General features: G+C 42.1%; 1 protein-coding gene across 5 annotated transcripts in view; it reads left to right on the top strand.

Annotated features, from left to right (window-relative positions):
• Positions 1-25552, top strand: part of CEP126 (centrosomal protein 126) — a 66078-nt gene that overhangs the window by 19736 nt on the left and 20790 nt on the right. For 3 of the 5 annotated variants that reach the window (XM_050940365.1, XM_050940380.1, XM_050940381.1), the window contains exon 6: positions 23159-25346. In XM_050940365.1, coding sequence (XP_050796322.1) covers positions 23159-25346 — 2188 coding nt within the window. The remainder of the gene's footprint in view (positions 1-23158; positions 25347-25552) is intronic. The other 2 variants (XM_050940379.1, XM_050940371.1) reach the window with 2 other exon arrangements.

Here is a 25552-nt window from a genome sequence, read left to right as displayed (position 1 = left end):
TCGCCTTCTGTGACTTGCATACTATGCCTCCGTTAATGCAACCTAAAATTGCATTTGCTTTTTTTGCAGCAGTATCACATTGCTGACTCATGTTGAGGTTGTGATCCACCACAACTCCCAGATGCTTCTCAGTTGTGCTGCTACTGCCAAGCTATCATCCTCGGTTATCAGCTCACCTGCATTGACCAGTGGACCCACACCATCCCTGATCTTTCTTTTTTGTCTTACATATTTGAAGAACAGGTTTCAGAGTGGTAGCCGTGTTAGTCTTTATCAGCAAAAACAATGAGGAGTCCTTGTAGCACTTCAGAAACTAACAAATTTATTTAGGCATAAGCTTTCATGAGCTAGAACCCACTTCATTAGATGCATGGAGTGGAAAATACACGAGCAGGTATAAATACATGGAAACAAGTAAACATAGAGACAATTCAATTAACAATTAATTAGAATTAGAATTTCCCCAATACTAATTTCCCCCTATTGTTACTCACACCTTCTTGTCAACTATCTGAAATGGGCCACTCTCATTACCACTTCAGAAGGTCTTTTTTCACTCTTGGTATCATGCTCGTAATTGAATTGTCTTTCTTCCATTTCCTGTTTGTTTTCCCTTTTGGTTTGAGATAGCTGAAAAGCTCCTTGTGAAGCCACATTATGCTCCTGTGGCTCTTATTATCTATCTTCTGTACTGGAATAGATGGATGTTGAACCTCTAGTATTCCATCTTTTAGGAACCGCCAGCCTCCTTCAACTCCTTTTCTTCCTAATTGGTCTTTCCATGGGACCTTGCCTACTGTTTCTCTGAGTTGGTTGAAATCTGCCTTTCTGAAGTCCAATGTACTAGTTTTGCTGTTCTTATGTTCTCCTTTCCTTAGGATCTTGAATTATATCAGATCATGATTACTTCCTTCCAAGTTCCTGACCACCTTCACATTCACAACTGATTCATCCCTATTGATCAGAACCAAATCCTAAACTCCCAGACAAACTCCCTCTGTTTGCTTCTCCTCTGTACAATCTCTTCTCCTGTTGGGAGCCATAGATGAAGTTCTTCCTTTATGCAGAGGAAAGGGGTTACTTCCTAATTCCAAAAGCTAAAGAAGGTCTCAGACCCATGCTAGACCTGTGAGAGCTGAACAAATACATAAAGAAAATTAAAGTTTCACATAATCAGTCTGGTTTCCATGATCTCTTCCTTGGAGACTGGTATGCTGCCCTCAGCAATACCTCAAAGCCACAGGAGAGTCCTCAGATGTATGGTTAACAAATCCCACTATCAGTTTGCAGTCCTGCCATTTGGCCTATCCACAGCCTCCATGTTTTTACAAAGTGCATGAGAATGGTGGCTATGTTCCTAAGGAAATCAGAAGTCCAGCACTGGGATTGCTAATAATGAGGGAAAGGCAGTCCTCTCAACTGTTCAGAGAATACAGTTTACAGGAGCAGTCTTGAATTTTATGGACGCCAAAGCATTCATCCCACAAACCAGATTCTAGACAATGTTTGCCATTTCATTAGAACTGACAACATGGAATTGCCTCAGGCTTCTGAGGCACATGGCCTCATGTACTTAACATGGTTTGACATACCAGGCTGCTTCTCAGGAGTCTGCAGAGCAGACTGAGCTCAATGTGCTCTTTGATTCGTGATCTACTGGACATGTTGTTTTGAGTACTCACAGAAGTCTTAGCCTTTTTGGATTGGTGGATGGACCAGAGTATGTGTGGGAATTTGGTTTGTTTCCCCACAGCCTACTTTGACTCTGGTTATAGACTCTTCTGCCCTAGGTTGGGGAGGCTAGCTAGGAATGCTGCAGGCAGTGTTTAGTTTATTCTGGCCAGGATTTAGCTCTCCATATAAACATGAGAGTTGAGCTCCATTTATCTAACTTGTCATGCTTCCCGCCTCCATACCAAGGGAAGGAATTTACTAGGTATTACCAACAACAGAGTGGAGATGTGATATATGACTAAATAAGGAGGGGCCAGATCGAAACTTCTATGCCAAGAGACAGTACTGCGTTGGTAGTTTGGCATCACCAGCTCAGTCCACTTGAAGCCTGCCTCCTTCCAGGTGTCCAGAACTATCTGGCAGATGGATTGAGCAGATTTTTCACCAGTCGCAGTGAGATACCTTTTCCAGGTCTGGGCCATTTACAACATAGACCTGTTTTCAACCCAACACAACGGGAAATGTCATCTCTTTTGTTCAGAGGCAGGTCAAAGTCCAAAGTCTCTGACAGATGCTTTCCTGTTGCCCTGGAAAGACAATCTCAGGTATGCATACCCTCCAGTTCCACTCCTACCCAGTGTTGTTAAAAATCAAACAGGACCATGCACTCATAATTAGGGCTCTACCAAATTCACGGTCCATTTTGGTCAATTTCATGGTCAGAGGATTTTAAAAATCATCTATGTCATTGTTTCAGATATTTACAGCTGAAATGTCATGGTATTATAACTATGGGCTCCTGACCCAAAAGAGGTTTGCGGGGGGATTGTGAGGCTATTGTAGGGGGTTCGCGGTATTGCCACTTTTACTTCTGCACTGCTAGAAACCTTCAAAGCTGCAGACAGGGCCAGGTCAGACCCCATCTCTGGGAACTTCCCCCAGCTGCAAGAAGCTCTCCGGCTGCTCCCTCTGCGTGACACCTCCCCCATGGCTTGGGGTGTGATGAGGCAAGAAGAGGAGCGAAGGTGCTTAGCTTCCTGCAGCCAGGAGAGACTACTAGGATGATCTGAGGAATGGAAAATCTACCCTATGAAAGGAGACTCAAAAAGCTTGGCTTGTTTAGCCTAACCAAAAGAAGGTCAAGGAGAGATATAATTGCTCTCTATAATACATCAGAGGGATAAATACCAAAGGGGGAGGAGTTCCTTAAGTTAAGCATCAATGTGGACACAAGAACAAATGGATATAAATTGGCCATCAACAAGTTTAGGTTCAAAATTAGTAAAGGTTTCTAACCATCAGAGGAGTGAAGTTCTGGAACAGCCTTCCAAGGTGAGCAGTGAAGGCAAAAAACCTAACTGACTTCAAGACCGAGCTTGATAAGTTTATGGAGGGAATGGTATGATGGGACTTCCCGTGATGGCATGCTTCATTGGCAACTGCCAGTAGCAAAAATCCCCTGGAGACAGAACATTAGATGGGGAGGGCTCTGAGTTACCTCAGAGAATTCTTTCCCGGGTATCTGCCTGGCGGGTCTTGCCCACATGCTTAGGGTCGAACTGATTGCCATAGTTGGGGTTGGGAAGGAATTTTCCCCCGGGTCAGATTGGCAGAGACCCCAAGGGTTTTTCACCTTCCTCTGCAACATGGGTCGCATTTCACTTGCAAGTTTAAACTAATGTAAATGATGAATTCTCTGTAACTTGAAGTCTTTTAAACCATGATTTGAGGACTTCAGTAATTCAGCCAGAGGCTTGGGATCTATTTCAGGAGTCGGTGAGGTTCTGTGGCCTGCAATGTGCTAGAGGTCAGACTAGATGATTCGATGGTTCTGACCTTAAAATCTGTGAATCTACAGTGATCACTCACTTTTCTCCAACTGCACGTCCCTCTGGTTTTTGAAGAGCCTGGGCCAGTTATATCCTCAAGTAGAGGATCCTATTTTCCCTTGGAACTTAAACCTGGTGTTAGCAAAGCTAATGGGTTTGCCCTTTGAACCATGACTAGTGATCACTCACTTTTATCCAATTGCACGTCCCTCCGGTTTTTGAAGAGCCTGGGCTGGTTATATCCTCAAGTAGAGGATCCTATTTTCCCTTGGAACTTAAACCTGGTGTTAGCAAAGCTAATGGGTCTGCCCTTTGAACCATGACTACCTATTCATTGCTTCATCTTTTAATGAAGGTGGCAACTACCTGTGTAGAATAGGAAAATTGAGAGGTCTGGTATCTAACTGGCTTTATACAGTATTCTGCAAGAAAAAGATGCACCTACACCCTCATCCAAAGTAGTTTCTCACTTTTACATCAGTCAGGTAATATACTTATCAATTTTCTTCCCTAAACCTCAGGCACACACTGGCTGCTAGGAGGGTGTTAGTGTTTTACTTGGATAGGACTAAACTGTTTAGGTCATCCTTGCAACTGTTTGTGGCAGTTTCAGACAGGATGAAGGTCCTTCTGGTCTTATCCCAAAGAATCTCGTTGTGGATTTCCTCACATATGTATTTGTGCTATGAAATGGCCAGCGTAACTCTGCCAAACGGTGCTAACACACTGAAAGAGACCACACACAGCCTTTCTAGCTCAAGTACCTATTCTGGACATTTGTAGGGCCCCACCTTGATCTTCAGTACATATTTTTGCTTCTCATTATGCTATCTTAACAGTCTAGAGATGATGCCAGATTTGGACATGTAGTCCTTCACTCAATATTCACGTAGACTCCAATCCCATCTCCAGATTGAGTTGCTTGTTCAGTCAGCTGAAGTGGAATTGACCTGTGTAATCACTTGAAGGACAAAAAACAGGTACTAACCTGCTCCATAACTTGTTCTTCCAGATGTGTTGCACATGTCCATTCCACATTAAAAAATTCTTACAGCCATTTAGTTGAGATAAACTAGCACCACCATGCTTTGTAGCAGGGACTTGAAATTTGGAAAGAAGGTTGCCCAGATATCAGGGATGTGTCTTTTGTAGTCCATATAAAATTTGTCTGTGTTATAAGCCTCTAAAAATTCAGTTCGCACCTGCTTTGAGGAGACCTGTTAATGTTTGGCAGTTGAATTTGACAAATATTCCATTTGTAATGAGCATGCTCCAGTGCAGAGGCTGAGCAGGCTTTTCCCTGCAACTGCTCTTTTTGGCAGCCAGAGAGCACTTTAATGCTGAGCACAGTAACTGTGAGAGTAACTTCTCTCCTGTGCTCTCAGTGCTCCTGCTGCTGGGGCCCAATCCAGGGAGTGTGCAAGAGAAGGAGGAAACAGTCTGACTGGACTGCAGAGGAGTGAGTAATGCAGGATGTGAGGGGACCAGGGAGAATAGGAGCAGGGAAAAGAAAGCATAAGGGACAACAGAAGGGAAAGGGGGCAGAACTGGAATTATAAGAGAGTTGGAAAGAAGATGGGAGTGTAAAGGAGCAGAGGAGGAAAGAAAGCCTGGGCAAAGGGGTGTAAAAAGAAATAGAGTATACTCCCTTAGAGACCATGAATTGAACCCAAGAGTCCTGAGTGTCTACATTACTCTGCTGGTGGCAAATAGCTGTGAAACCCAGTGGCAAAGTGTGTATCTCATCTGCCTCTAGTGGCTGGCCCACAGAGAGGATGATAGCCTGCTACATCAAATGGAAGAGGTCTGTGCTGTGTATGTAAAAGTCCATTCCCTAATGACACAGATAAAATAAAAACTAACCAAAAAATAGAAAATTTATTTTAATGTAATTTCTTATGTTAAAAGAATGGTAGGTGGCAATTCAAGCATTCAAAAATTAGAAAATACCAGTATTAAGGATTGTGCATATGTATTATATATGATAAAGACTATAATTATATGTTCACAAACTATTTTTTCCACATGATCCCTGCCTCATTCACTGCACAGGATGGCTGGGGCTTTATCAAATGTGTATATAGTGAATGGTCTGCAGGACCCTGCCTCATTTGTTGCAGAAGTTGGATGGTGTGTAGTGGATTAGGCAGGGGATTGCAGGAAAAATAGGTGTGATGTCATTGTTCAGGAAATTGAATGTCATGCTGGTGAATTGGATCCTGTCTTTGTCTCTGCCACAGACTTCAATGGATAAGTTTCTTAAACCAAAATGTTTGCAATTGGCCGCTAATTGTGTTTTCCTCATTTTTTCTGGTACTCCACATAAGATTTTCTGGTGCTCAGAGCACTCACAGCTGCAACTGAACTCCATTGGCTCTGTGCTGGCTATAAAAATGCTAAGTATTCTGAAAAACCAGGCCCAAGATGTCTCAATTTGGGCACCCAAAATTAGTGAACACTTTTGGTCTTTAACACTCTGTGCCTCAGGGTTGCCAGCTATAAAATTAAGATAATACCATGTGACTCAGAGATGTTATGAAGATAAATTCATTAGGTATATCTCCTAGAACTGGAAGGGACCCCAAAGGGTCATCAAGTCCAGCCCCCTGTCTTCACTAGCAGGACCAAGTACTGATTTTGCCCCAGATCCCTAAGTGGCCCCCTCAAGAATTGAACTCACAACCCTGGGTTTAGCAGGCCAATGCTCAAACCACTGAGCTATCTGTCCTGCCCCCCGTTTGTGAAGTAGCTATAATTGTGAGAGCATCATAAAAACACTTTTTAGGGGAGGGTTTCTCAAACAGGGGTCACCACTTGTGTAGGGAAAGTCCATGATGGGCCAGGTCGCTGTGTTTACCTGCCCAGTCTGCAGGTCCAGCTGATTGCGGCTCCCATTGGCCGTGGATCGCTGCTCCAGGCCAATGGGGACTGTGGCTTCCACTGGCTGCAGATCGCTGCTCCGGGCCAGTGGTGGCTGCTGGGGCCACTTCCAGCAGCCCCCATTGGCCCCGTGCAGCGATCCGTGGCCAGTGGGAGCCACAATCAGCTGGACTTACGGACATGGCAAGTAAGCACACCGGCCCGGCCCACCAGGGGCATTCCCTACACAAGCAGCGACCCCTGTTTGAGAAACCCTACTTTAGGAAATCAATAATTTTGCATTCAACTCAGGTTTGGAGGGTGTGCATAAAAAGGCATGGTCCACACATTGAATGAGGGGAATAAAAAGAAATATTGAATAATTAAATCCCCATTTACCGAACAAGGCAGAAACCTGTAGAAAAATAGTACCTGATCTGTACTACACATATATAAATTTTCATTGTATTAAACATATGGGAAATAATGAAAAACGTGTTTTGTTTTTATTTCATGTTGAGTTGATAAACTCAACCTTCAGAAGACCAATCCTGCAAATACTTATGCATGTGGGTAACCTTGCTTGCATCTCATTGAGTTGATTCATGTGGCCATTGACTGCATTAGTAAAGTTTCTCCTGTGTATTTGCAGAATTGAACTATACTTCTTTAAAACTAACATTTTAAAAGTAATTCATGGGAAAATTGAATTCATTTTTGCAGTACCTTTGCATTACTGTGGAAGGAGTTGGCCTGCATCATCAGTTGCATCTTCAGTGCATGTTCTATCATGCTGCCTTGTTCAGAGATCTAGACGTGACTGAGATTAAAAAAAAAAAAAGAGCATTCCATTCTATACCTTTCTTCCGAGTGTCAAAAAGTTGTATGTTTGCAGTGTTGTTGTAGCCGTGTTGATCCCAAGATATTAGAGACACATGGTGGGTGAGATAATAACTTTTATTGGACTAAATATTAAAATATATTAAATATTACATTAAATTTAATTTATTAATATTACTATTAAAAGATATTTTCTCACCTACCTTGTCTTTCTAAGAAGTCATATAGTTTCTTGGGCTAATTAGGGAAAACAGTTTCTTAAAAGAAGTGGTAGGGAGTACATGGAATTTGCATAGAAATCAAGTTTAATTTTGATGAAGAGTTACATTCAAAGAAATGGCCATTTTTATAGGTTAAGACTGATAGCTAAAATTGAATGTGCTGGTGATATGACAGAATCAGGTGACCTCTATATTAATTTTCCTCTTAGGAAGGTGAATGACATCAAGTTTTTGTTGGCTCTCATTCAATCCTGCAATATAGCAATGTAAACCAGATTATTTTTCTATTCCAAATGACGCTAAAGTAAACTTTGATTAATAAAGGGTTATAACTAATATAAAGTAAAATATAGCTGCCAGTGTATTTCTCAGATTATTCTTATGTTAGTGAAATTAAAGTTGGTTCCAATAACATGTGCTTTCTTGATTCATAGAATGGAATCACACCTTCACTCAAGATCTGACAGTCTGGGCTTGTGATTTCAAGGGTACCTTGCATAGATAACAGGGGTCTACTTTAGCAAATACTTATGAGGGTAGGGGCCACAACATAGCAAACCACAAATGAAAGGAATCTACTTCACAGATTAATTAATACCTCAAAGCACTTTCTTGTGAAGAAATTATGGTTGCTACACAACATGCCTGGCACAAACTACAAAAGCAAGGAAATGAGAAGTTAAGACACCTAACAGTGCATAACTGTCAACTCTTCCACCCACAAGTACACACCTTATCTTTACAACAATTATGAACACAACTTTAAATGTGCACCACCACCCCATCCCTTTTGCTTTTCTGCACACTCCCATTTGCCAGATTATTTTTTCCCCAGCGCTAGTAGTTGTGTTTGTTTGGTGAAGTAGTTGTGCTGGGAGAGGTTAGTTTTATAAATGAATGCATTCAGGAGGATAGTTGAAAGTTAGGAAACATCAGAATTAAGGTTGCCCACACAATCTGTTTGGTTTCTTTGTGCATGTGCATTATGATACAGTCTTCAATTACACGACTGCAAACTTTTTTCCACAGGAGCTTTCCCTAATTCAGTGCACAGGATGGACTGAATAATCACCTATTCAATATGTATTTCCATCCTCATCATTCAGTTTGTGGCTTTATGCATTTATGTGGCTTCAATAATTAGGTGGGTGGCCCTTCATTCTCTAGTGTGCGGCCACTCACGCATGCACCTTAGAGGGAACTATTCGTGGACCACGTGAATGCAGCTCGCAGACCACAGTTTGAGAATCTCTGCTGTATAGTAATGCATACACACAAGAGAGCCAAATCAAGGTTCCAAAGGGACCTTAATTCTGGCTTTTCCTATCTTTTGAGTGCTTGACTTTGCAACATTAACATTCTTTTAATATAGTTTATTTAATGTGATTTCCTAAAATTTTTCCAAAATTAAAATAAATAAATGTCTTCATGTGGACCCCATATTGTGACTATGGGTCATTAGCAAGGTTGTGTTCTTTAGATCTACAGTATAGCCTTCCACCACTTGAGCTAATGGAGAAACTAGTAGAAGTACAATGCCATTATCATCCATATCCAAGGTTCTCAAACTGTGGTCCGCGGTCCTGCTTTTATCCTATCCACTCCACAAATCCTGACCCTCTGCCTCCCCTCTGGTCTTGTAAAGTTTTGTATAGCTTTAACTATAGGTGTTACTATGTGTGTTACATGTAATTCCAAAAACCTTTATGAAAGATATTGTTCTCTACCAGATTTTACAGGGTTTACAGGATTTTAGACACATTTCTATAAGACTTATATTCATTTCATTTTGTTCTGTAGGACTTTTCCCTAAGGGTTCCTCAAGTAGGGTTCCATCTGAAATGCATATTTAAGTTACAAAGCTAAATTTAAACATAAATGGGTAAATATTAAAATGTTGGATAATATATTGTGCTTCTGGAAATTCACAGCCATTTGCAATAGCAGGTCTTATCCCACAGGGACAAACAGACTACCTTACCTCCTCACACATCAATCATTTGCATAACTGTGAAAATGGTTATATGTAAATAGCAAATAACATGAGCCACAGAATGACCCTTGGGGACACCACATGGAGTTCAATGGTAATAGAGTCTAAAACTACTGGCAGTAGCCTTTGAAGTGAGATTTAAATTATTGTGGGGCATTGCCTCTAAGACTTGCACTGAATTCCATATACATTACACACTGTCATAATGAAATATATTCCACAAAGGGTATTAGCAAATGCAGAATATAGAAAGCATACTCATAACTGAGTGTAGAAGATGAATTACTGGGTCTGACCAAAGCCTTTCAAATCTCTGATCAATTTAGAAGCTTCAGGATATCCGTGTTTGTGACAGCTGGGAAAACATAGGTTTGGGGTAAAATTTTCAAAAGCACTTAAGTCCCATTAACACTCAATGAGAGTTATGCACCTACCTCATAGAGGTGCTTTTTAAGACCCAACCTTTGGTATTTGTTGCCATCCTACTTATATAATCAGTGGTACAAAAATGAGACAGTAGTTGGAAAGACATTGGATTTTTCAATTCCAAACCAGGCAGAAAAGAATTTAGGATTTGAGTACTGTTAATGAAATTCTCAGTCCCAGAACATACATGATGGGGATTGAATATTTGGTTTCACCTTAGTAGAAATTATTCACTGGAAAATGCTGTAGTTAAAATCAAACTTTTCCCCAGTGCAGGATATCTTTTCCAAATATCAAAATAAATATTAAGACAATCTCTAGTAGTTTTTTTTCAATATTCGTACATTCTGTTTTCATATTTCTAAGTTGCTTATATGTAGGTTTGGAAGGATTTGATTTTTATTGGTTAATATTGGTAAACATTGATTTAATCAGACATACAGAAATTTACAAAAAATATTTCCACGAATAACTGAAATTTACAGATAGTCAAAGTAAGAAAAATGCTGCTTTAGAATTTGAGTTTGATTTACCAATATTTATTTTGTATATTTTGTCATGATATTGACAACTAATATTTTAATGGTTATAAAGCTTTAACTTTGAGTCTGTGTCTACTGTCAATAAATTATTATTGTCTGATCCCCCCATATTTTTCTGCAGCTGTGAAAATTTAACTGAATGAAATGCTTCCAACAATTAATACTATCCCTCAAAATTTTTAAAAAATCCAATTCTCCCAAGCCTACTTTTATATAAGAAGAGAAAATACATTGTTACTTATGGACAGAAAAAAAACATGATGATACAAGAAAGGCTTTTGACATCCTGCAGATTACTTAACCACAGCAACAGCAAATTAGGGAAGTGACTCAGTTAATTAAAAACTATTTAACAAACCTAGAAGACTGAAGGAAACCACTTAGTGTTAAATTACCGTGCATTTGGTGGTCCACTGAGGCAACAGAGCAGTATCAAAAGTAGCAGAGGGTGAAGGAGAAATCAGTTAAGTTTAAAATCAGAGAGAGAGATCCAAAGCAATGATAAAATCCTGACTTAATGTGCATCGTATGTGTCTGGGATGATGAGATTAATAGGATTAGGCTGAACTATGAAGACTCTGGATAATTCAAATTCCGTATGTCCAGTATCTGAAGTTTGAAGTAATACAGTGTAACAATTTCAGAGCTCTCGCAAGAAAAATTGTTACAGATTCAAAATCCCTCAGAATGCTTCCAAACTTTGGACCACTTTGCGCTCATTGATATTTAAGGAGAAGTTACCCTTGAAAGAAAGTGAGGGAGTCCTGCTTAAAAACTGAAGGTATAATTTAGCCCTTTTACTGAATATTAAGAATAACACTTTCAAAAGCTTGAAACACAAACTTAGGTATCTTTCAAAGTGGGACTTAGATGCTGGTGAAAATTTTTCCATCAGGCCCTGGGTCAGCAAAGCTTTGAAGCACATAGAATCTTAGAATCATAGAACTGAAAGGGACATTGAAAGAAGGTTGACCACATGTCCCTATTTTATAGAGACTGTCCCAATTTTTGGGTCTCTCTCTTACATAGGCTCCTATTACGCCCGACTCCCTGTCCCGATTTTTCACATTTGCTGTCTGGTCACTTGAGAGGTCATATAATCCAGTCCCCTGCACTCATGGCAGGACTAAGTATTATCTAAACCATTCCTGAGAGGTGTTTGTCTAACCTGCTCTTAAAAACTTCCAGTGATGGAGATTCCACAACCTCCCAGTGCTTAATCACCCTGACAGGAATTTTTCTTAATATACAGCCTAAACCTCCCTTGCTGCAATTTAAGCCCATTGCTTTTTGTCCCATCCTCGGAGGGAGAAAAATTGTTTTTCTTAACCTCTTCCTTGTAACAGCCTTTTATGTACTTGAAAACCGTTATCATGTCCCCTCTCAGTCTTCTCTTTTCCAGACTAAACAAACCCAATTTTTTCCAATTTCCCTCATAGGTCACGTTTTCTAGACCCTTCATCATTTTTGTTGCTCTTCTCTGGACTCTTTCCAATTTGTCCACATCTTTCCTGAAACGTGGCACCCAGAACTGGACACAGTACTCCAGTTGAGACCTAATCATTGCAGAGTAGAGCGGAAGTATTACTTCTTGTGTCTTGCTTACAACACTCCTGTTAATACATCCCAAAATGATGATCACTTTTTTTTGCAACCGCATTACACTGTTGACTGATATTTAGCTTGTGGTCCACTTTGACCCCTTTCTGCAGTACTCCTTCCTAGGCAGTCGTGTCCCATTTTGTATGTGTTTAATTGGTTGCGCCTTCCTAAATGGAGTACTTTGCATTTGTCCTTATTGAATTTCATCCCATTTACTTCAGACCATTTCTCCAGTTTGTCCAGATCAATTTTAATTTTAATCTTAATCTTATGCTCCAAAGCACTTGCAACCCCTCCCAGCTTGGTATCATCCGCAAACTTTATAAGTGTACTTCCTATGCCAACGTTTCTCAAACTGTGGTCCGCGGACAACCAGTAGTCCGTGAATAGTTCCCTCTAAGGTGCGTGCCTGGGCCGCCACATACAGGAGAATGAAGGGCCAACCACCTAATTAGTGGAGCCACGCAGGCATGGCTCCACTAACTAAGTGCCTAGACCCTGGAAAAGATGTACATGTAAGGTGAGGTGGTGGCTTTTGAGAAAATAGGGAGTAGATGAGAGCAGGCAGTGGGATGAGAAGACAGGGTGGGGGGAATTTGGGACATGCAGGGCTGCGAGGGCCAGAGAAAAAGGCTCCTTTCCCCAGCTCCAAGACTGCAGCTGCCGGGGAGAGACAGCCCTCCTTCTCAGCCCCAGCTCAGGAGCTGTTGCAGTGGGGGAGAGAGGGCACATCCATCGCATTATAAAGGTAAGACAACTGTTATTAAAATATGAGTTGTGTGCTTTTATTTGTAGAACAAAAAAATGTTCATTATTAAGGTTTTTTTATAGCACTTTTATCCAAAGTGCTTTACAATAGTTAACTAACTGTGCAAACAACATTTGGAAAGAACATTAAGTGGTCCGCCAAGACCCTCAGCAATTTTCAAGTGGTCCACAGAAAAAAAGAGTTTGAGAACCACTGCTCTATGCCATTATCTAAATCATCGATGAAAGTATTGAACAGAATCAGACCTAGAACTGATCCTGTGGAACCCCAGTCATTATGTCCTTCCAGCATGACTGTGAACCACTGATAACTACTCTCTTGGAACGGTTTTCTAACCAGTTTTGCACCCACCTTATAGTAGCTCCATCTAGGTTGCATTTCCTTAATTTGTTTATGCATAACTTTAAGCACAGAGAGACTACGCATGAGATTAAAGTTAAGCATGTGCTTAAGTGCTTTGCTGAATTGGAACCTGTTATGTAGTGAAAGCAAGAAGAGTGCTAGAAAAAAGGAGAAAAGAAGAATAGTATTTTCAGTAGATGATAAACAGTAGGTTCTCAGTTCTTACACACTTTTGTTTAAAAGTAGGCTAGCGTTAGGTGATGGTTATTGTACTCGGTGTTGAAAAACATCAAAAATGTAATGTACAATATAGACTGTAGAGTCAATCTTGCATTTCAAAGAAGCCCACAAAACAAATACAAGTAGAGGCTTCACAAGGAAGCAACTAGTATTAAATGCTACACACAGTCTTCACTGTTGTTGGCAGTAAGCCTCAGATTGCCTTTACCTCTTCCCTTACTTGCAGTGCACATTGTATGGACAGGGAAGATGATGGGAAGAGAATGATTATGTCATAGGAATCAAAGGCTAAAGTGCTGTCCTTGTGTAATGAGCTGCTTAAATGTATTTGCCTCTTCTTTGGAGGTGTAACTTAGTAGTTGTGCAACAAAACTCTCAGTTAATAGAGGTTCAGATTCCTTTGGATTCCCTGACTTGCGTATTGCTTTTTACTTTGCACTTACATAAGCAATCTCTGCACAAGGTCTATGCAGGACCAAGCCTTAATGTAACAGAACAAGCAACAGAATAAATCATTTAATATGGAGAGCTTAATTCTCCACTGCACTCACTCTGTGTTTGGGTGCAGTGAATGAGGGAAGACAGAGGCCAGCTTCAGCACAAGTTACAGCTGCAGGTGGGTAGCTTTAAATTACACCATTGATGAAATGTTCCCTTAAGGACCTTACCCCAGTGGGCAGTCAGGCATAGCAGACCCTCACTCTGCCACACACACCCTGCCATGCCCCCAGTCTGCTCCTGACAGACTCCTCCCTTCTCTTATGTTGAGGGAGAGAGAGTTTCTGGCATATTAGCATCTTTATGTGGCTATTCCCCCCGTGTAGTGGAATTCTCCAGTGAAAATCTCCAGCTATTTCAGGTTCACTTTGGTCCAGTTATATGGCACAAAATAAACTTGGTTGACTGGCGAATCTAGGCCTGTCTACCTTAATGCCTACCAGACTTAGTGCCTTTTTAAATTTGATTTTAAAATGTTAGCTAATCAAAGGCAACATTTTCTAAACATTTCATACCCTGTGCTCATCTAAATACTATCAAATAAGTGCCAGTGTGAAAATTGTCACCCATACAATTAGATGCACATGAGATTTACAGATAGTTCATCCTCTATTAGGAGAGCCTGCATTGCAGAAAATGAACTAGTAGGTGTGTTCCATTCCTAATTAATGTGTACTGTAATATGAGCTTCTGAGCAGGAACAAAACGAGTGAACAATAATGCTAGCTGTTTCTATGATGCTATGTAAATAAAGTATTGTGTGCATTTTTAATAGAAAAGTTGTGATAATCTCTTCTGTTATAAGCAGTGGATGTGGTATACCTAGACTTTAGTAAGGCATTTAATATGGTCTCGCATGATATTCTTATCGATAAACTAGGCAAATACAATTTAGATGGGGCTACTATAAGGTGAGTGCATAACTGGCTGGATAACCGTACTCAGAGAGTAGCTATTAATGGTTCCCAATCCTGCTGGAAAGGTATAACAAGTGGGGTTCCACAGGGGTCTGTTTTGGGACCGGCTCTGTTCAATATCTTCATCAACGACTTAGATGTTGGCATGGAAAGTACGCTTATTAAGTTTGCAGATGATACCAAACTGGGAGGGATTGCAACTGCTCTGGAGGACAGGGTCATAATTCAAAATGATCTGAACAAATCGGAGAAATGGTCTGAGATAAACCAGATGAAGTTTAATAAAGACAAGTACAAAGTGCTCCACTTAGGAAGGAACAGTCAGTTTCACACATACAGAATGGGAAGAGACTGTCTAGGAAGGAGTATGGCAGAAAGGGATCTAGGGGTTATAGTAGACCACAAGCTAAATATGAGTCAACAGTGTGATGCTGTTGCAAAAAAGCAAACGTGATTCTGGGATGCATTAACAGGTGTGTTGTGAGCAAGACATGAGAAGTAATTCTTCCACTCTACTCTGCGCTGGTTAGGCCTCAACTGGAGTATTGTGTCCAGTTCTGGGCACCGCATTTCAAGAAAGATGAGGAGGAACTGGAGAGGGTCCAGAGAAGAGCAACAAGAATGATTAAAGGTCTTGAGAACATGACCTACGAAGGAAGGCTGAAAGAATTGGTTTAGTTTAGTTTGGAAGAGAGAAGACTGAGAAGGGGACATGATAGCAGTTTTCAGGTATCTAAAAGGGTGTCATCAGGAGGAGGGAGAAAACTTGTTCACCTTAGCCTCTAAGGATAGAACAAGAAGCAGTGGGCTTAAACTGCAGCAAGGGAGATTTAGGTTGGACATTAGGAAAAAGTTCCTAGCTGTCAGAGTGGTTAAACACTGGAATAAATTGCCTAGGGAGGTTGTGGAATCTCCATCTCTGGAGATATTTAAGAGTAGGTTAGATAAATGTCTATCAGGGATGGTCTAGACAGTATTTGGTCCTGCCATGAGGGCAGGGGACTGAACTCGATGACCTCTCGAGGTCCCTTCCAGTCCTAGAGTCTATGAATCTATAAGATACATAATACTTTGATTTGTCTAAATTTAAGTCACACTTGCAGAATTTTTCTTGCTTGAGTGAATAATATATTTTGATGGGTAAGGTAGACAAATAGAAGTTATGCCTGGGCTGGTACAGTTTCATGATGTTTTTGCAAGGCTGAACTAAGTAAAATTTTCTGTCTGTAAATCAGAAAGCCTCAACTTATTTAGCTACTAAATTGTCTCTTGGGGATTGATTTGACTGGAATTAGATGGATGCTCTTTATAAGGAATTATTCTGCAGGCTGGGAGAAAATAATTCATTTATATAAACACAATAGCAATTCCTGTTTGAAGTTTTCAGGCAAACCTCTGTATGGACAAACTTGTATCAGTTTAAAACTGCATCTAGTTACTTAGCTTGCAACTTATAAATTTACAAATGCAACTAAATTGATGTAAGCCAAGTTTACTCTGATATAATAGTGTCCACACAAAGTTCTGCCTCAGTTTAACTAAATCAGTTTAGAAATACACCTTTACTTAATATGGTGCAACTTTAGGTGCAACATTTTTCCCAGATGGAAACGCTACAGCTATTCCCAAGGTGTAGTCTTATGTAGAAAATTTAGAGAGGAATTTTTTCCCATTTTTTCCCTTCTTTCTTCAGCTGTGAAGCTCAAATAGAGGTTAAAATATAATTTGGCTAAAAGGAAACGTTAATAAGTAACTAACAAAGCTCTATATATTCTGTTTTACTAGAAAGACACCAGCTTGCATAGTCTTACTTTGGTTCTTTGTTCTTGTATTTGGTTTCTTTATCTCAGATCATAACTATAATATAAGCCTGCACCCACATCTGAACATTTAGTGCAAGATAAGATTTAATTCAACCATAAAAAGTCTTTCAAGATACTTTTGTATCAAAAGAGCGCTCTAATTTTTTTATTTTACAATTGAAAATCGTTGAACAACTTTAAATTAAAATATGCAATATTGTAGTTTAACAATAACATTAATATTAAATTAAATAGCATTCTGATGGGAAAAGATGTGCTTATTTATTAACAGATTTTTTTTGTGGTTTCCTTAATAAGCCTTCAGAAATTCAACTTTCAACATAATTGTTAAAGGAGCTATAAATTCTTACTTCAGTTAGTCCTGTTTCTTGCAATTTGCAAATGTTTCCCTTTAAAGTCACAAGACAAAAAAAAAATAGGGCTCGCACTATTATTCTTAATGCATCTCCTACCCTTTTTCCCCACCAGTATGTAATTAGGGTTGCCAGGTATCCTGTTTTCTACCAGAACACCCAGTCGAAAAGGGACCCTGGTGGCTCTGGTCAGCACCGCTGACCGAGGCATTAAAAGACTGGTTGGCTGCACTACCAGAGCAGCAGAGCTGGCAAGCTCCCTGCCCCGCTCCCGGAAGCAGGCCAGCATATCCTTCTGGCTTCTAGGCAGAGAGACAGCCATGAGGGCTCTGCACACTGCCCCCACCCCAAGTGCCGGCTCTGCAGTTCACATTGGCCAGGAACCACGGTCAATGGGATCTGCAGGGACAGCGCCTGCAAGTGGGGATGACACACAGAGTCCCCTGGTTGGCCCTCCCCCTAGGAACTGGAGAGACACATTGCTGCTTCTTGATAGCTGCCTGAGGTATGTGCCACCCAGAACCCGCACCCCTCACCCCCTTCTGCATCCCAACCAAGTCCTGAGCCCCCTCCTGCACCCAAACTCCCTCCCGGAGCCTGCAACCCTTCCCACATCCCAACTCCCTGTCCCAGCCCAGATCCCCCTCCCACATCCCTCAAAGAAGTGGTGGGGTGAGGCCTCGGGGAAGGGGCAAAAGGGCAGGGCAAGAGTGTTCGGTTTTCTGCAATTAGAAAGTTGGTAACCCTAAATTTAATTCAGGTTAGATTCTGAAATCTATTGTCTAGTCTACAGTGTTGAATCAGGGCATCAGGGCCGGTGCAAGCACTAGGCAAACTAGGCGGCCATCTACGACACCGAGATTTGAGGGGCTCTGAAAAGCAGTGCCTGAAAATAGGACCAGATAGCAATCAAGACGCAGGCTGCAGATCGCAGATTGTAGGGAGGACATAGATAAGAACCACGCTCTCAATGAATTGCTCTCCAGCCATTTAGACAGCCAGCAATTAGGGAAGTCCTTTGATTAGATCGCAGACTATAGGGAGGTGATAAGAACCACACTCCCAGTGAATTGCTCTCCAACTCCTGCCATTTAGAAAGCCAGCAAAGTCCTTTGATTGTGAATCGATAATTTTACAGATTGCTGTGTTGGTAGGTACTGTGACAAAGTCCCTCCTCTACCTTGGTGGGTCCTGCGCTTATTGGCGGATTTGCGCACCTCAGAGATCTTCCCCTCTGGTGGAACCCACAGTCTGGTTCAACTCCTGTATCGGATCAGGAGTTGGGAGGTTTGAGGGGGAACCTGGGCCCACCCTCTGCTCCGGGTTCCAGCCTAGGGCCCTGTGGATTGCAGCTGTCTATAGTGCCTCCTGTAACAGCTGTATGACAGCGACAACTCCCTGGGCTACTTCCCCATGGCCTCCTCCAAACACCTTCTTTATCCTCACCACAGGACCTTCCTCCTGGTGTCTAATAACGCTTGTACTCCTCAGTCGTCGAGCAGCACACCCTCTAACTCTCAGCTCAAAGCACCTCTTGCTCCCAGTTCCTCACACGCATGCCACAAACTGAAGTGAGGTCCTTTTTAAATTCAGATGCCCCCATTAGCTAGCCTGCCCTAACTGATTCTAGCAGTTTCTTAATTGGCTCCAGGTGTCTTAATTATCCTGCCTATCTTAATTGGTTCTAGCAGATTCCTGATTACTGTAGTGCAGCCCCTGCTCTGGTCACTCAGGGAACAGAAAACTACTCATCCAGTGACCACTATATTTGCCCTCTACCAGACTCCTGTACCCCACTGGTCTGGGTCTGTCACAGTACATTATTACAGTACTAGCTCCTCGGTCTTGTAGATTGCACAGCAGCAGCCCGAAGAAGAGTGGAGCAGCTTGCAGCAGGAGATGTAAGACACCCCGCTGGGGCTGAGCTGTACTATCAGTGTGTTGCAAGCGGGGCCAGCTTGCACATGGCATGCTCCTCGGAGAGCGGGCTGCAGGATTTCCAGGGCAGAGGCTCTGCTCTCTGGGGAGAGAAGGGAGGGACACCATGACTGGCAGCTCTATGGGCTCTCTTTTGTGGAGGGGCGGCTAAGCCGCTTTAACCCATCTCCCTGTGCCCCAGCTTTCTACCCTCCCGACCCTGCTTTGGCATAAGGGTCGCGCACTCTCTGCCTCACAGTCCTGCCTGCCCCACACCCCCCTGCCAGAGCAAGAGCCCAGCATTCAACGCCCCATCCCAGGCGCAGAATGGACTCGTTAAGGCAAAGCAGGCCACGCACTTCCATTGCCCTGTTGCAAGTGCACTTGGCCCGCTGCATGCCAGGGACTGGAGAGGATAGTGCCCATTTCACCTTGCGGCTCTTTGAATCCTATCCTGCCCACCGCCCCCCTCCACACCCAAACCTGGACTGCTTCCCTTCCTCTCCCCAGCCAAACCTGAACCCTCACTGACCATACCCGGTAAGCTTCTCTTCCCCCCCAACCCAATACCCCACTGACTCAACCCAGTCTGCTTCCCTTCCCCTCCCCAGCCAACCCGGAACCCCCACTGACCGAACCCAGTCTGCTCCCCTGGCACTCCCCAGCCAAACCCAAACCCCCATTGACCGAACCAGGCCTGCTCCCCTTGCACTCCCCAGCCAAACCTGAACCCCCACTGACCGAACCCAGTATTCTTCTCTTCCCCACCTAACCCAATACCCCCCTGACTCAACTCGGTCTGCTTCCCTTCCCCTCCCCAGCCAGACCTGATACCCCACTGACTGAACCCAGTCTGCTCCCCTGGCACTCCCCAGCCAAACCCAAACCCCCATTGACCGAACCAGGCCTGCTCCCCTTGCACTCCCCAGCCAAACCCAAACCCCCACTGACCGAACCCAGTATTCTTCTCTTCCCCACCTAACCCAATACCCCCCTGACTCAACCCGGTCTGCTTCCCTTCCCCTCCCCAGCCAGACCCGATATCCCACTGACCGAACCCAGTCTGCTCCCCTTGCACTCCTCAGCCAAACCTGAACCACCACCGACCGAACCCGGCCTGCTCCCCTTGCACTCCCCAGCCAAACCTGAACCGCCACTGACTGAACCCGGCCTGCTCCCCTTGCACTCCCCAGCCAAACCTGAACCGCCACTGACTGAACCCGGCCTGCTCCCCTTGCACTCCCCAGCCAAACCTGAACCGCCACTGACTGAACCCGGTCTGCTCCCCTTGCACTCCCCAGCCAAACCTGAACCCCCACTGACTGAACCCAGTCTGCTTCCCTTCCCCTCCCCAGCCAACCCGGAACCCCCACTGACCGAACCCAGTCTGCTCCCCTGGCATTCCCCAGCCAAACCCAAACCCCCATTGACCAAACCAGGCCTGCTCCCCTTGCACTCCCCAGCCAAACCTGAACCCCCACTGACCGAACCCAGTATTCTTCTCTTCCCCACCTAACCCAATACCCCCCTGACTCAACCCGGTCTGCTTCCCTTCCCCTCCCCAGCCAGACCCGATATCCCACTGACCGAACCCAGTCTGCTCCCCTTGCACTCCTCAGCCAAACCCAAACCCCCATTGACCGAACCAGGCCTGCTCCCCTTGCACTCCGCAGCCAAACCTGAACTGCCACTGACTGAACCTGGTGTGCTTCTCTTCCCCCCCAACCCAATACCCCACTGACTCAAACCAGTCTGCTTCCCTTCCCCTCCCCAGCCAACCCGGAACCCCCACTGACCGAACCCAGTCTGCTCCCCTGGCACTCCTCAGCCAAACCTGAACCACCACCGACCGAACCCGGCCTGCTCCCCTTGCACTCCCCAGCCAAACCTGAACCGCCACCGACCGAACCCGGCCTGCTCCCCTTGCACTCCCCAGCCAAACCTGAACCGCCACTGACTGAACCCGGCCTGCTTCCCTTGCACTCCCCAGCCAAACCTGAACCCCCACTGACTGAACCCGGTCTGCTTTCCTTCCCCGTGGAAAAATAAATTCTAAATTATTAGTGTTACTCTGTGACAATGTATTGTGTATAACGTATGTGATTTATTTTAAGATCCATGCTATGTCGTGCAAAGTGAAAACAATAACAATGTCAGCACTGTCAGGTTATTCATTTATTTTCATTAAATATGTAGACTAAATAATTAAATTAATACATTTTCAATCAAAACATGTATTAATTCTAATGAACAATGCCATATTATGCAGTATTCATTTTTGGAAGTTTTTAATAAGCGATGCTGGGGGCTGGGGGCAAGGTAGAAGTTTCTCCTACGGCACAAAATATCCTTGCACCAGCCCTGCAGGACATTTTGACTATAACAAAAAGAAGTAGAGAGAAAATAGGAAAATAATTAAAATGCAATTTTTCTTTCATTGTTTGTGTACAGTTTCAGACATACTACCTTGTGTAATGATCCCATTAGATGTCATAAATTATGTATGTTCAGGCTTGGGCAGTACTGAAATGAAAGACATCCACCGAACACCTAGGTATTGAAAGAGATGACTGATGATTGAGTAGGTTCCGCTCCTTCCTCTGAAATATTACCGTATTAGTGTCTCACTAAGGTGTTTTGGGGAAGTGGATGGCACTGCACTACTGTATGCTTTTGAATGTGATGTAATTTCCTTTCTCCTGAGAGACAAAAAGAAAGAAATCAAGATCTTATGTATTTCTTTTAAAATGTGTTGTGTTAAGATACTCTAGTGATGAATGTTGTATAAGATCATAGGTGGTTAAGTTCTAACCGCTAGTATTGGGAAAAGATTTCATGACACTTTGCATAAGGATATTCATTCCAATATTATGGACAAATTCCAGTCTGAGTTATAGCCATGGCCTTACTCCGTCTTCTTTGTGCTGCTCCAGAAGTGTAAAGGGGATGGAAAGGTAGCTTAAGTAAAATTTCCTCATAAATACAGTACAGTATACTAGAAGTTAGAAGCTATGCTTTTTGCTGTTATGATTCCTAATTCACAACCCAATTATCTACCCCTGCAGAGATTCTAAAATTTCAGAGGATTCAGGGTGGTTAAGTCCATAAATGGCTATTAGCCAGGATGGGTAAAGAATGGTGTCCCTAGCCTCTGTTCGTCAGAGGATGGAGATGGATGGCAGGAGAGAGATCACTTGATCATTGCCTGTTAGGTTCACTCCCTCTGGGACACCTGGCATTGGCCACTGTCGATAGACAGATACTGGACTAGATGGACCTTTGGTCTGACCCGGTACGGCCGTTCTTATGTTCTTAGGATTAGAAGTGATGAGGGTTTTACCATCAGATATTTGGTATTAGCAATAAACTTTTAAGGTGAATTTAATTGCACACTGTGGAAAAAAATGATTATTGGATTCTCCTGTCCACTAAATGAAGATAGCAAGTAGAGCATTCCCTTCATATAGGGGAACACTGTACCAGGTGAAAGTTGTCAGGGGCAGCATAGTGCTTGAACATGGTGGAGAGTCAGGGCTTGAATATTTAAAATAACATGCATCTGTTTTATTAAGTGGGCCAGTTTGAAAGTACACATGGGAGCTGCATTTCTCACCATGTATTGACTGTAAAATATCTTAACAAATAAAAACGCCTAATTGTTGGCATTTCACTGCTTAGTGTTGACAGTAACCATCTTATTGGAAAGTAATGTAATTTGTGGGTCAAACAAAATGAGATCAGTTCAGTGCAAGAGACTAAGTATTTTGTAGCCCCACAACCCCACAGATGTATATGTCCCTGACCACAGCAGAACTATTGTGATTTCACTGCATGGATGGCAGCAGAATTTAGGAAACCTATGTGTATTGTCCCTTCAATTCCATAAAGCCCAGATCTCCAGGATGCTCCTTGTGTCTTAGCACCCAGGGAAGTTTTGAGGATTAGACAGTGGCAATAGATCCATGAATACACTAATATATTTTTTAATTCTGCTCTTGAAGAACTGATATAAAAACACAGAAATAAAATCCTTGAATTAGACATCTGTTTCCTTAGAATGTGATCTCAAAAGTTCATTCTTTTCTTTTGTTATAAATGCCCAGATATTAATTGATTTGAATGAGAATACTTCAAGGCAATTGATGATGCTGTGAACATAAGAGTGAAAATAACTTCCATTACTCCATTACGAAAAGTATAGTAGTGTTTATCTGATTTTAACCTAAGCTTTAATTAATGTAAAGAACAAAACTGTACCAATCAATACAATAGCATATTATGACTGTAACAAGTCCTATTTTTCTGTGTTTCAGAATTTTCACCAAGAAGTCAACCAAATAACAAATTCTGACAGCCCATCAAGCCTGGACAGTCTTGAGGCAGGAGAACAAAATGAAAATTATACAACACCCAGTGAAACATCTTTGACTACACAGTGGGACGACTCTATACCCTACAATTCACAGAATTCACAGTCTATGAATAAGAGCTTCCTTGATACACCTGAGCTAACTTTTTCTAAAAATCAGCATGTAAATAATTGGCTGATAAATTTAGATACCCAAAATAGCCAGCCAAACACTCCTTTTCATGACACTTTAGCTAAGCAAAATGTTCTAATTCCTGCTGAAAATGTACACAATCCAAAACAGAAATCATTTGTTCTTAGTGGAACAGAAAAAAGAACAACAGACATGTGTACTTCTGATAATCAAATAACCTTTGTAAACAGTCCGTGTACTTTTATGCAAAATAGGAAAGAGGAAAAAAACAATATGTTGAAAGTTCCATCTTCTGGAATGGTTCGTAGAGAGAGTTCATTAGCCACTGATAACCCTGTGTTCAAATCCAGCAAAGCCTGGGTCACCTCTGATTCTACTGCAAGAGAAAGAGTTCTAGATTCTGTACAGGAGCAGAGTTCTGAACTGACCCAAGAGAGAACCACCACCTCATCAGTACAAACCTCAAATCAGCCTATGGCAACACCTGTAATCTTACCTCCGAAACAGTGGAGTTCAACTGGTGTTCACAACAGTACTTTCTCATCTAATCCTTTACAAAAGGGCAAAAATACAAATACAGTGCCATGTACTGATAATCTAGACAATTTGTCAGAAACAAAAGATGAAAACATAAAAAATTTTAATGGTATTAATCAGGGATCATCTTTATTTCAAGACACATCTAATGCTTCCATTTTGTGCAACACTGATCAAGAAGAGGACAAAAAAGAAGAAAAGGGAAATGTGGCTGAAGCCATGTCACCTTTGTCTAATGCAAAGTTTAGTGGTGAATTGTCTGAACATCACAGATACCTGAAAAATAACATGCATGAGCGAAAGAGAGTGAAATTGCCCAAAAGCATTTTAAAGAAAGAATCTAAATATGAGAATTATTGTTTCAAAGCAGTAGTTTTGAACCGAAGGATCAGTTTTGGGAATCAAACTGTATCATCTATCAGAGACAGTCTAGAATTGGCAAAAATAAAAGGGAAAGATGCAGAAAATCAAAAGACCAATAAGAAACTCAGATGGTTTGATGAAACTGACAAAATAGTAGTAGAAGATGATGAAAATTGTTCAGAAAAGTACACCACAGGAGTATCTCAGACACAGTTGCAGCCATCTTATGTTCAAAGTAAACTCGATGCTAACAATAATTTAAGAAGTATTCCCACTTGCACTACAGAGTCTATCTGCACAGAAAATCACCAGGATTATCCCCCAATATCCACAAAAATTGTTGCTGCTGGAGGCTCAGAAAGAGATTGTATGCCTCTGCGTTGTTTTGTATCTACAGGTTACCACTTTGCTAAACAAGCCTGGATGGCATCAAAGGGTGATGAAAGTAAACCCCGTGCATATAGTGGTGACTCTAAAATTCAGAAAGGTAATCTGTGTAAAGGTAAGACTAAGATAATCAGAAGACCAAGATCTGCCAAAACCCAATCAGGTTTTACACCTAAGAATAGAAAGGGCACTATAATCCGACCGCAGTCTGCTAGTGAAGTTCATAAGGTTATAAAATCTCAGGATAAAATCATTGTACCTCATCCACCACCTAAACCTGTACCAGGCAATAGGCCAGATCAGAATGTAGCAGACACTATGTGTCAACCAGTAAATTCTTCCAAATGTCAATCCAACACTACAAATGGTAACTATGTAAATGCAAGACACCTTTTGCCAGCAGATCAAGTTTTAAATAGAACCACTATAGAAAATAATAAGAGTATTACTTGCAGTTCTGACTTGGTCACTGAGAAATTGGTACCCCCACCTTCCTACAACGTATCTCCAAGTGAGCCTTTGGAAAAGACAAATTATACTGTAAATAATATTCAGACAATTGCCCAACAAGACAGCTTGATAACTGGTACCAAAAGGAAACTTGTATGTGCAGAAAATGGACTACGTCTTGATCGTACACCAACTGATGAAGAAATAAATCTTTTGTGGCAGGGTGTGCACAGTGCCCTAGCTCAAAAGGATTATGCTGCTGGTAAGAATCATTTTGTTTTTTTAAAAATAGGGTGTTTTAATGATAACAGGATCTTGCATTCAGTTACACATACTGTTTTCACCCTTTCACACAACAATTTGAAGAGTTTCTACTTTTATCGTTATCTATTATCTCCTAGAGACCCCAGTCATAGATGAGGGCCCCATTTTCTTGGGTACATTACAAGCATTAAATAAAAAGAAAAT

The sequence above is a fragment of the Gopherus flavomarginatus genome, chromosome 1, assembly GCF_025201925.1.
Source record: "Gopherus flavomarginatus isolate rGopFla2 chromosome 1, rGopFla2.mat.asm, whole genome shotgun sequence".
NCBI lineage: Eukaryota > Metazoa > Chordata > Testudines > Testudinidae > Gopherus > Gopherus flavomarginatus.
This window is presented reverse-complemented; position numbering and strand designations above follow the sequence as displayed.